The sequence below is a fragment of the Moschus berezovskii genome, chromosome 7, assembly GCF_049115385.1.
Source record: "Moschus berezovskii isolate FMDL1 chromosome 7, NW_MosBer_1.0, whole genome shotgun sequence".
NCBI lineage: Eukaryota > Metazoa > Chordata > Mammalia > Artiodactyla > Moschidae > Moschus > Moschus berezovskii.
Window position 1 is genome coordinate 29813337 of NC_142466.1, and position 13007 is coordinate 29826343.

At 41.4% G+C, this 13007-nt stretch overlaps 1 protein-coding gene across 3 annotated transcripts in view; it reads right to left on the reverse strand.

The window, feature by feature from the left end:
* The window catches only part of FOCAD (focadhesin), a 311664-nt gene that overhangs the window by 40145 nt on the left and 258512 nt on the right, over positions 1–13007 (reverse strand). For all 3 annotated transcript variants that reach the window (XM_088837878.1, XM_055428152.2, XM_055428155.2), the window contains 5 exons: positions 5787–5934; positions 3560–3679; positions 1637–1759; positions 1099–1176; positions 166–237 (listed from right to left, as the gene is read on the reverse strand). In XM_088837878.1, coding sequence (XP_088694004.1) covers positions 166–237; positions 1099–1176; positions 1637–1759; positions 3560–3679; positions 5787–5934 — 541 coding nt within the window. The remainder of the gene's footprint in view (positions 1–165; positions 238–1098; positions 1177–1636; positions 1760–3559; positions 3680–5786; positions 5935–13007) is intronic.

The window sequence follows — 13007 nt, forward strand, 5'->3', positions numbered from 1 at the left end:
CAAATACAGGGCCCTAAGTGGTTCTCCATTGCCCCTGGAACTCACCATGAATAACCAGAGATTTCCCCTTTTTCTATGTAAGACAGTTTGTATCATGAGAGAGAAAAAGACTACAAAGGGGAATATCTGTTTTCCCACTTAAAGATTTGAAATTCTTCTTCTCACCTGAGTTAAAGTTCTAATGACTTCATTAAGTCTGCCTTGAGACTGAGAGGACTGGATGGCTTCTGACTTCAGCTGAAAGAAAAGGGAGAAATAATCATTCAAAAAAGTAGATACTGATACTCCCACCGTATGAGCTCTCATCATCTAAGCTATGGAATAACTTATCGTATGTCCTTATATTTCAAAAACAAAAACTGTGAGCTCCTTGCGGGCAAGATCCATGTTTTATTAAATTACTGATATCCTAGTGCCAGTTCAGTGTGGCAAGTAGCAGTCACTTAATAAACCTTTCTTATATGAGCAAAGGAATGCCTTAGAATTACTTGTAAATTTATACATACATATGGGCTTCCCTGGTGGTTCAGAAGGTAAAGAATCTGCCTGCAATGCAGGACACTTGGGTTTAGTGCCTGGGTCAGGAAGATCCCCTGGAGAAGGGAATGGCAACCCACTCCAGTACTCTTGCCTGGAGAATTCCAAGGACAGAGGAGCCTGGAGGGCTATAGTTCACGGGGTCGCAGAGTCAGACATTCATTTTCTTTCAAGTCTACAGTAGAAAAGCTTTTAAAGTTTTTAGAAACTTTTAAAGTTTATAGAAAGCATAATTACATAGATACACATTTAAACATTACAGATGCAAAGTGGAGTTTCCTATTTCAAATTTTTGAAATTAATTAGGATCCAATTGCTTTCCTTAGGCAGGGAACTTTATGGAAAGTATATAAGTTGACTAGGTTTAATTCCTACAAGGCAAATAAAACAAGGAACAAATTTCTACAAAAAGAATTCTTGGCCAAGAGCATATATAAAGACACCAGAGAGCCCAGTGTAGCCATTAGCATGAGCATGTATCGGTCTTCCTTAGCATAACTGGGTATTCTCTCCTTGCCGTGACTATGCACACATTTAAGTGTCACCCCCAGTTTTTTTTACCTGCAATACATCCCCTTCGGAGCCTACCAAGGCCACCATGCCGTGAAGAGCTGCCAAGCAAAGCATTGTGGGAGCTCCCTGAAAACAAAACATTAGAAAATGTCAAGAGGGGAACAATCCTTGGGCTTGAATTTGGTAAGAATTATATCACAGAGAAACAAATGGTCAAAATGGTACAAAATTTGTAGAGTCAACACAACCTGCCTCACTGAACTGAGGAAGGCAGCAGACTTGAATAAAGTAAACAAGTTAAAGTTGTTAGATCCCAGGTGGCTTCTTGTTATTTTTTAGTTTTCAAAACCACAGTACTGTTATAAAACTAAAACACTGACAAAATAGCCTGTTTAAAAAAAAAACAAACTATAATGGTTAACAGGATGTATCATTTATAAGGCACTAAAAGTACATTGTCTCTTTCATTTGATACTGCCTATTTTTTTATGGTTAAGCTTTTATGGCAACGCCTATAAATGGTCCAATAAGGTAGCTCTTTTTCCTTTATAAAAACATAAAGTAACATTCAGGAGGTGCCTTCTACCTCTGTCAGGACAGTTTTGATCCAGGCCGGAAGCAATCTGTTGCCCAAGTCTTCAGCTTTTCCATGTCCACACACAGACAAGCCATGGATTACGTTTCCTAACGCCAGGGCAAAACCTGAAGTCTGTTAGAAAGAAATTTTAAAAAGAGGTGAGAGAAAAGAAGACTGGCACAGGTCAAGAATGCTCATGTACAGCAAAACAAGCACTTAGAGGGGCTCCTTTCCTACAGACACGTTCTGTTGCCATCTGTACATCAGAGATTTAAAAAATCCAGACCAGTTTACAATAGAAATTGTAGCCTAACTGTAAGGAATTCAGTTTCAGTGAGTGGTGTATTTCAGGAAAAGAACACTGTACTAGTGATTGACTTGGGTCAAACAATCGAAATTCTAAGAAGAGGGTTAGAGTGAAAACATCAAGGTGAATCACCCAAGCCCAGTCAGCCTCCAAACAAGAGGAGAAAAAGTCTTGCAATGAGTATAGCATATGAAAATGCTACATTTTGGTGTTTGCAAGATCTATTCTTTTTTTTCTGATTTTTACATTAACTTTATTTTTGTATTGAAGTATAGTTGATTTACAAGGCAAAATCTATTCTGAATGTAAGCCAGTAGGCCTATAACCATAAAATAATAATAGTAAAATACAACATAGGCTTAACACCTGGCCTGAATCCTGTAATAACCCACAATGGCCAATATTAAGACTTTGGAGAAATCTAAAAAACAAACAACCAAGCAAACAAAATGCTGCTGCTAAGTCACTTCAGTCGTGTCCGACTCTGTGCGACCCCATAGACGGAAGCCCACCAGGCTCCCCCGTCCCTGGGATTCTCCAGGCAAGAACACTGGGGTGGGTTGCCATTTCCTTCTCCAATGTGTGAAAGTGAAAAGTGAAAGTGAAGTCGCTCAGTTGTGTTCGACCCTTAGCGACCCCACGGACTGCAGCCTACCAGGCTCCTCCATCCATGGGATTTTCTAGGCAAGAGTACTGGAGTGGCTTGCCATTGCCTTCTCCGAGCAAACAAAGTACAAACAGGGAAATTCTAGAGCATGCATATTCAGATACATATGCATATTCTTCCCCCTCCAACTTTAAAAAATTATGGCTAAATACATGTAACATGACATTTACCACCTTAACCATTTTAAGTGAACAGTTAATGGTATGAAGTACATTCACAACACTGTGTGACCATCACTCCCAATCATCTTTAGAACCTTTTTCATTTTGCAAAACTGAAATTCTATCCCATTAAACTTTAATTCCCTATCGCTCCTGCCTCAGCCTCTGGCAACCACCACTCTACTTTCTGTCTCTACACTTCTGATTGCTCCAAGGCCCTCATTTCAGCGGAAACCTGCCCCGCTTGTCTTTTTGTTACGGGCCTGCTTCACTCAACATAATGTCCTCATGGTTACTCGCATCACAGCCTGTGTCAAAATCTTCTTCTTTTTAAAGGCTGACTAATATTTCAGAGGGAACATTTTAAGGGTATCTCATTGACATTGCAGTAATCTAAATTTTCCTTTATATTTAGTCATGAGCAGAGATTTTCTGCCTTGAATTTGTGGAGGTTTTACTTTATTAGATTATTCTACGTATTTTTATCTTTATGAATTTTTGTCTCTAGCCTTATATAACTCTTCTATTCCCTAGCCATGTGCTTTTAGATTTTATACAGAGCAATAAACGGAGAGAGCAAAAAGACTTTCATACTCATACCAAAAAAGAAGAAAGTGTCTATAGGGGATAAAGAGAGAAAAAGATGTCTGTAGATACTGGCTAAAGCCGTGGATAAGAATTAGACGTTTCTCATTTCTTGGCACAAAAAACACTTCATTAAAGTTGAATTCAGAGTAAATCAGAATTAGGACTTCAAAGCATCCTGAAACCCACAGAGAAACAACCAGAAATTCCACCTGCTGGTTGTTGTCCACCAACAGTCGAAGCTTGTTCATGATATCTTCAGCCTCCACGGCCTCAATGACGCCGGCACTGAACGCAGATGCACACACGCAGCTGAGGGCATAGGCAAGGACCTGAGAAGAAAACACAGCAGAGACACGGGTCTTCATGAGGGGGATGGAAGAGCACGGGTCAGCTGACGCGAACACTTTCTCAAACTTATTCCTGGGATAAGGACTGGATTCGAGTATGCCCACTACAGACTGGGCACTGTTCTGCCACCTAACTTATTTTTCTGTTGCTATATTATCGTTGCTGCCATTGTTCAGTCACTCAGTTATGTCTGACTCTTTGCAACCCCATGGACTGTAGCCCACCAGGCTTCTCTGTCCATGAAATTTCCCAGTCAAGAACACTGGAGTGGATTGCTATTACGACCTCCAGGGGATCTTTCCAACCCAGAAATTGAACCTGCGTCTCCTGCGTTGGCAGGTGACGCCAATGCTGAGCCACCAGGGAAACCCCAACTTTTATATTTCATAACAATATTATGAGATAGGGGTTATTACTTTCTGGATAAAAGTTTTGAGGTTCAACTACACATTGCTAGCAAGTGACAGAAGCAAGATTCAAACCTGGGTCTTTAGACTAAATCAAAAAGTTCCTTCAACAGTAGGTAGTTTCATCACCAGTGGATACTGCTAATGGCCATGGACTCTGATCCAAGGTCAAACAGGACAGGAAATTCAAAGAAGTGAAATGCTGCTACATTAAGATTCCCTAGTAGAAGCAGTGGAGCAGGACAGACAAGGAAGGTAGGTTTCAGAGTCAGATAATTGTGTAAAATAGGGATAATACTATTTACTTCAGACCACTGGTGTGATTTTAATATGCAAATGAATAAATAAGTGAACACATTATAATCTTTCAAAAAATGCTGGGAGTAGAAACAGAATATCTAAGTGTATATCTAAAATTGACCACTGATTGGCTAAGTAACTTTAAGCAAGTCACTCCATCAATTTGAGCTTCCATTTTCCCAAATCAAGGGGACGCATCCCTCCCTGCGTTGGCATTTTCATGATGAATCCCTCCCTCACAAAGATGCTGTTAAGACAAAGTAGAAATGTTCAACTCCTCACACTGGTTGGCACAGCATGAGAAAAGAAAGGCGGTTTCTAAGGTAGAAATTGGATAACAAAAATCAGAGGAGAAGAAAAAACCAAAACTGCTTGCTCGAGGCCTTCTAAATCAAAACATCAGGACAGACAGATGCTTCAATTTATAAAAACCTTGTTTTCCTTTATTAATTGCATTGCTCCTTGCTTATGACATTTTCTCCTTTGGCTTAAAAAAATCCGTAGTTTCCAATCATGCTCTGCACCACTTTAAACATGGAAATGCGGTGCATGTCTTAGAACAAAACTTCAAGCCTCTGTGCACCAAAGAAATCCACCGATTCAACAAGGCCTATTGCTGAAAGCAGAGGAGCCGAGCCGGGAAACACAGCAGCCATTATGCGCTCATCAATAGCTTGTGGGCAGGCTGGGGGAAATAGGATCTGCTCTAATGAGAGGGAGAATCTGGCCAGGCCAAGAGGTCGGCCCAGGCACCTCCCAGAGAGAAGAGCCTGGCGACGTGGCTTCACCTGGGCTCACAGAGACACGGACCTCAGACGACCTGGTGGACACGGTCAACACACAGACAGGGGCCCAGGATCCCGATTCTGCATATTTTTGGCGCCATCACAGAAAAATCTTTTCATTAAGTGTGGCAAAGGGAATTTCCTCAATAATTTTTCATGCTGGCTGACATGAAAAAAAAAGAAAAAGAAATCAAATGCCTTTTGGATCTGTAACTTCTTAAGCTTATCCCTGGCCATTTTTAAAAGTTATATTTGGCTTGATCCTAATTCTAAAAATCTCCATTTAACCTTCCTCCAGAAATCACAGCTTTCTTAGAAACTGCCTTCTAGTGATGCTGAGTTAGGGTTCTGTAATCACTCAGGGTTCTTATCTTATATGCCACATGCAAGTCTAAGTTGATTTAAACAGCTGCACTATTTGAAATCTTTATGATCTAATATATAGGTTGTTTGCCATCCAGATTTTCTCCTTAGCCCAGCTGAAATTGAGGAAGGATTTGGTCTCAGAGTCACCAACACAGGGGAAGTAGAAAATAAGCAGCAAGAGGAAAACAAAAGCCAGCAGAGGGAAAGGAAGTGGAAACTTGGTCGCCTACCTCCTGGAAGGTTCTGCTCTGGCTCCCGCTGTCATCCAGGTATGTGGAGAGCTTCCGAAGTGAGGCTGCCACATGAACTCGGGACTCTGTCTGGCCGCTGTGACTCATGAGGGACAGGACGAGTCCAACTCCCAGTATACAGCCCGTGCTTGGGTGCCAAAAAAGATGAGCCGTGAAAACTACAAGAAATCCATGCCCTCGCTCTTCACTTATCACGGGAGTCACCAATGCTCTACAACCCACGGTGAGCTGGCTGGATTTTAACTGCAGATTGGTACACACGTGCACCTTATGAGCCCCCCACAAGGACTGTTGTTGTTTAATCGCTCAGTCATGTCCGACTCTTTGTGACTCCATGGACTATAGCCCACCAGGCTCCTCTGTGCATGGGGATTCTCCAGACAAGAATACTGGAGCAGGTTGCTATTTCCTTCCCCAGGATACCCACCATCCAAACAGGTGTCTGTGGCCCCTCCATTGCTGTGTACCCAATGGAGAAAATAGATAAATACATCAAATAAATACATGAAGTAGTTTGACAGGTTGCTCCCTGGGGGTGCAGTGGGTAGGAATCTGCCTGCCAAAGTAGGGGACACGGGTTTGAGTCCTGGGTCAGGAGGATTCCACATGCCTTGGAACAACTGATCCTGCGTGCTACAACTCCTGAAGCCCATGAATCCTAGAGCTTGTACTCTGCAACAAGAGAAGCCCCCTCAGTGAGAAGCCTGTATATCCCAACTAGAGAGTAGCCCCCAAAATAAATAAATAATTTTTTAAAAGAGATAGTTTGTTTAGTAATTAACAGTTGAAACAAAATAATTTTTAAAAAACGAAACAGTTTGACGAACTCTATATGAGAAGGAGGTATAAAAATGAGTCAAACCAGTTCTATCTCTGCATTCAGAGAAACGCAGTGGTCCTCTCCCCGCCTATGCAGAGAGCGCTCTGATTAACTGCATAAGGAGAGGAAAGCCTACATTTTAGGGTCTGATCTGAGGACATCTGACTAATAACAGGGTGGGGAACAAATGCAAGGCATGGTTACGAGGTACTGCTAAGAGCTTCACGTTTCCTAGTCAACTTCAACAAGTGGAATTTCTGTCTCAAAGAAACTGTGTATTTGTCTGCACACAATGACATTAATCCTCTTCTCCCCTCTGATCCCTCCAAGTACCACCGGGTCAGAAGAGAAAATGGACAAATGACAGGCTTGTCAAAAGTTACCCCATGTGACAATTCAATTGGAATCCTGGGCTTTGTGCCCCCATTCCCCTGAAAGAATACACATCCATTTAAAGAAAAGAATTGTTCTCCCAGAAAACCTCTAGTCAGTATGATAAGATAATGCGGCTTGAGGGTAATTTTTTACTCTTTTGCAAAAGTTCTTCTATCATCACTGTTGTTTTTCAAGTTGAGGAAATGCTGACTTTTTCAGAAATCATCCTTACTCTGGTTTGGCTTGCCTCGCTTCCTGATACCTGCTGCTGAAGAAGACATTCCAGGGCATCTCTCCAAGAACATATTTCAGGGCCCGTATGTTATACGTTATGTCGTTTTACTCTTACATGGCATCTTTGGCTGGCATCAAGGCCCTCACACCGTTTCTCAAACGAGATAGTTACTTCCCCTGACACCTCTGTGACAACGGAGCTCCCACCTCTGATAAGAGATGCCCAGAAGGATGGAGAGGCTACAGGATTTGCTCAAGGTCAAGCAGAGAGTTTCCAGAAGAGCACAGACAGAAGATGAGATTTCTTAGTCTTCCCAGTCTGAACCCAGCCCCTCTCGGCAACCTGCATGATGCCAGGATGGAATGCCTATGAGAAGGCAATGTGTCTCAGGTGTGTCTTCCCAGGTTCTATTGCACAAAAATCTGGCATTAGAAAATCTTGTATCAAGCAGTCACTTCAGCAGTCAGGCAGGACTGCTGTTTCGGCTTACATGAACTTAACAGCAAGCTCAACTAGCATAATACATATTTTAACCAGTGAAATCAACATCTAACATCTGAACACTATGAGCTTTAGAGACAAATCACATTTCTGAAAGAGGAAAGGCTGCTGTTGATTAGAATGGATTTAAAGTCTTTGCTTTCATTTATACTCTACAGGAAAGTTTTTTGGCCATCTTTCTATATTGATGGATATAAAAACCTGAAATTAAACCAAAGATATAGATATAGACAAATGTGATTAATACTTTAAAATTTAACTTTTTCTCCTTGTTTGACTATGTAACTGCTACTTTTGCTAATACCCTGTACTAATTCACTTCAGACAATTTTAATGATAAATTCTGATGAAGATTATCTGGGAGTTGATTTAATTAGTGTCCACATTCTTCACCACCCTCCATGAGGGTGGGTACCTTTTTTGTTTTTTCCTCAATATTTGTGGCACCTAGCACCCTGCTTGACGGGGACAGACATTCAACCAACATTTGCTGAATGCTAAAGAACTGACCAGACGCAGAGTTTCAAGAGAAACTAAAGCTGAGAGAACATCTATCAAGGAAAGAAAATCCTACCTCCTCCCAAAAACCCCCAGATCTGATTCTCATGTTCAGCTGGAGGCAAAATTCACCGAATATAGCATCCAAGATTCAATCAAGAAAACCTGATTTCTAATTTTTGCCAGACTAATTTAGGAAAGAAGTGTCAGGTTCACGAGGAAAAAAGATTCTTCTCAAAGCTCCCTTAACGACCGGGGTTCATCCTTTTCAAGTAATAAGCAGGTGTCTAAGCCTCGCTTTTCTCTTTGCCCCTTCTCCTGTGACACGGGCACCAAGGTCGAGAGAAAGACATCCCGGTTTTTAGTTCACGTTTATCTAAAAATTATCACAGCAGGATTATCTTTGGGCAAGGTTCTCATCCATTGGTATAATGGTTTTCAGCTGACTATATATGGGTGCCAGTATGAATATGTTAGATTGTACGCATCTATTGACCTTCTGAACTGTTTCCATCTACTCTAATTTGCTCCAGCATACACCAAGAAGGAAGTCCTAACGCTTCATTCCTGATGTTTCCTTCTCACTTCCGAATCTTCTATATTTTAATGTATCTTTTGTTCTAAGTCTTAAAGATTCTCCTAGGTGTTTAGTCTCCAAGGTGCCGACAAAGGTGCCTAGTTCTCCTGCTGCTGCTGCTGCTAAGTCACTTCAGTCGTGTCCGACTCTGTGTGACCCCATAGACGGAAGCCCACCAGGCTCCCCCGTCCCTGGGATTCTCCAGGCAAGAACACTGGAGTGGGTTGCCATTTCCTTCTCCAATGTGTGAAAGTGGAAAGTGAAAAGTGAAAGTGAAGTCGCTCAGTCGTGTCCGACCCTTAGCGACCCCACGGACTGCAGCCTACCAGGCTCCTCCATCCATGGGATTTTCTAGGCAATAGTACTGGAGTGGCTTGCCATTGCTAGTTCTCCTAGGTGCCCACAAAGGTCCATCCAGTCAAAGCTATGGTTTTTCCCGTGGTCACGTATGGATGTGAGAGTTGGACTATAAAGAAAGCTGAGTGCTGAAGATTTGATGCTTTTGAACTGTGGTGTTGGAGAAGACTCTTGAGAGTCCCTTGGACTGCAAGGAGATCCAACCAGTCCATTCTAAGGGAGATCAGTCCTGGGTGTTCATTGGAAGGACTGATGCTGAAGCTGAAACTCCAATACTTTGGCCACCTGATGCGAAGAACTGACTCCTTGGAAAAGACTCTGATGCTGGGAAAGATTAAAGACAGGGGAAGGGGACGACTGAGGATGAGATGGTTGGATGGCATCACCAATTCGATGGACATGAGTTTGAGCAAGCTTTGGGAGTTGGTGACGGACAGGGAAGCCTGGCATGCTGCAGTCCATGGGGTCGCAAAGAGTCGGCCATGACTGAGTGAGTGAACTGATTGTCCTAAGTCTTAAAGATTCCCCGAGGTGCTTAGTTTAGCATTTCCACACATTTGCCTCATTCTAACTTCACTGCTCTACCAGCTCTAAACTGAGATTAACTTGGGCGGAGGTAGCTCTCACATCTTTCTGTCTATTGAAAAGAAAAAGCAGTTGTGTTGATGGTGCCTTAAACAGATGAAATAAATTATGTTAGATATAAATTTGAAGTTTTAGACTTGCTAACATAAATCCCTTATAAGAATACTAACAAATGATGAAGAGAATTTGAGTTTTAAAATGGTATGCCCCATTATGTCATTACTTATTTGAATCTCTTATCCAAGCATATTAAAATATCACTGGCAAAAAGAAATTCTGAGTCTTAAGATCTATGCAATTCTGACATGTATGTTGCTATATCAACTGAGACATGATATATTTTTCTAAAATTAACCAGAGATGAATCTTCAATTCCCTAGTTTATTGTAGGTTATTCTGCAGATTAAGTAGTAGGCCATCTAATAATTAGTTCTAATATCAGTTAACATTTGTATAGTGCTTTGCCCTTTACAAAGCGCTATTCAAATGTTATTATAAAAAGCTCAATAGTAATTAACCAATGCTCAGGTCATTGATTGGAGAAGGCAATGGCAAGCCACTCCAGTACTCTTGCCTAGAAAATCCCATGGAGGAGCCTGGTAGGCTGCAGTCCGTGGGGTCGCTAAGGGTCGGACACGACTGAGCGACTTCACTTTCACTTTTCGCTTTCACACATTGGAGAAGGAAATGGCAACCCACTCCAGTGTTCTTGCCTGGAGAATCCCAGGGACGGGGGAGCCTGGTGGGCTTCCGTCTATGGGGTCACACAGAGTCGGACACGACTGAAGTGACTTAGCAGCAGCAGCAGGTCATTGATAGATAACATGACTTGTTAGGGCTGGGAGGACTGCAATGGCTAATAAATACCACTAGATGGCAGCAAAATCTAAGCGATAGGACCCCAAACACCAGGCGCTGGGTTCTCTCAGCAGGGACAGGTCCATTAAATCCAAGAAGCCTGGTGAATTCACTTTGGGTGAATTCTATCACTTGAGGCTGTATGCTCCTAGATCTATTAACTGCCTCCAGGTAACACTTCCAGTATTTCAGGTGAGGGGGGACCAGACTCCTGTAACCTCACTGGATGGGGTAATATTTTGTGCCATGAGCCAAGCATTCAGGTCTGTGGCAAGTTAGAATTTCTGTTTTGCTTTTAATGGTGGGCAATATCTGCACAACAGGGCGGAAAAAATCAACACCACACCATCAAGTGTCAAATTGCTTTCTTTATACTGAAATGTATTCTCCATGCTGTGCTAAGCAAGAGAAAGAAAAGTCTGACAACCTCGGTTTTTCTCCTGACTCTGCCACTGAGGGGTGTGACCTTGAATCAGTTTACTCATTCTTTATCTGTAAACCTAGGGTATAATCAGGGCTTCCCACGTGACTGAGTGGTAAAGAATCTGCCTGCCAATGCAGGAGACATGGGTTCGATCCCTGGAAAATCCCCTGGAAAGGGCAACCCACTCCAATATTCTTGCCTGGAGAATTCCCATGGACAGAAAAGCCTGGTGGGCTACAGTCCATGGTGTTCCATAGAATTGGACATGACTGAGCAACTAACTTTTAAGAATAAAGAAACGAGGTAAGAATGAAGAAATAAGGATCTTGTTACTGTATTATAAAAAGTTCATTTTAAGGTTAAATATGCTTAGACATATGAAGGCTTTCTATGTATAAATACCCCTACTTTGGCTAATTCAGTTATCTCCATGGTCCTCCCTACACTCAAACAACATTCCTATAAACTAGTGGAGACAAGATATGAGAGTCACTCCTGATTGTTCCAACTAGCTGAAAGTTTACAGCAGGCTAATCACATCCCCTCCACCCCCAGCTTTAATTACCCTGAGCTACAGATATGTTGAACACCTTTGGGGCCAGGCAGGAGAAAGAAGGAAGTAGGGAGGGGAGGGGAGAGAAACTTTTCTTACTCCTTGGTTGTAAAAGGCAGCAACGCTAACATGTGAATTAGGCTCAAAAATCTTCATCAGCCCCCAAAACAGTTAAGGACCCTATCCCTTCCATTAACCATTCTCTAAAAATTGAGACTTCAATTATGCCTCCAAACTCTTTCTTTGCCCATACTCAAAACCACACTCTTAACATGTCATCTCATCTCTGAAGTATTCAACTTTAAAGTGTGACAAAGCAGGTGCATGTCAAGGGTTCTTATCCAACCTTAGCTTGCATGTGAAAGATCTCATAACTACCACCTACTAAGTGAAGATATGACTTCATTTACACGTGATGAAATATGTGATAGCTTCAATACTTCTACCATTATGCTCTTGTAAGTCTGAACTTAACAGGTGAGATGGTATGCAGGTCACTTTAGATCATCAGTTCTTAAAGGACAGACATTTAAACACAGATAATTTTGGTAAACACTGATCTAATTCATATTTGAACGGTACCCATGATAGTATGAAGTAAATGAATTAATAGATTGGAGGTTATAATAGATTACAATAGATTGGTGCTTATAATCTGTTGAGTTTCCTATTAACTTCTACCCCAGAAGATTTAAACACAAGCTTCCAAAACACAGGAAGGTCCAAAAAGGTCCAGCGCAGGTTCTCATTGGTGTCAGTATTTCAGAAGGCATAATAAAACTGTGTCTATCTTCCCACACAAACCATATGAATGAGACAAAACATTCAATGTCTCACTAAACCAGTATGTTTAACACCATTTTTTGAGGTTCTTTTCTGATTATTCTCTTTTGTTTTTGTTTTTTATAACTGGAATGAGAAAATAAATTTTAAGATATTTAGTTTAATAGACAAAATCTTTAAAATGCACAAAGTTTTTTTGGGGGAAGGGATCTATTAATAGTGAGGAGGGTGGGAACGCCTGGTGTAACCTCTGTTTGTTTCCATTTTGATGCCTCTGACACTGGATTTCATAAGGAAATCTAAATTATGAGTCAAAGCCTCTCTTAGTCAAATCAAATTCAAAGAATATTTTCAACAGATCTTTAAAAAGGCTGTCATACATACGCATCCCCAGACAGATGTCTCATATGATAAGTATAAGACATAATCTAAGATATTGGAAACTTAACGACAGCCACAAAATGACATTTGTTGCTCTGCATGGAAACAAATTGTCTATTGTCCAAGTTGTCTATTTTCTGAAACATGGTTTTCAGAACAAATAAGCTTTAATTACAGATTTTTAAAAATTATTATTCTGAGTAAAGGAATTCAGGACTGAGTCCTACAAATATTTCACCATAGAATGAAACAT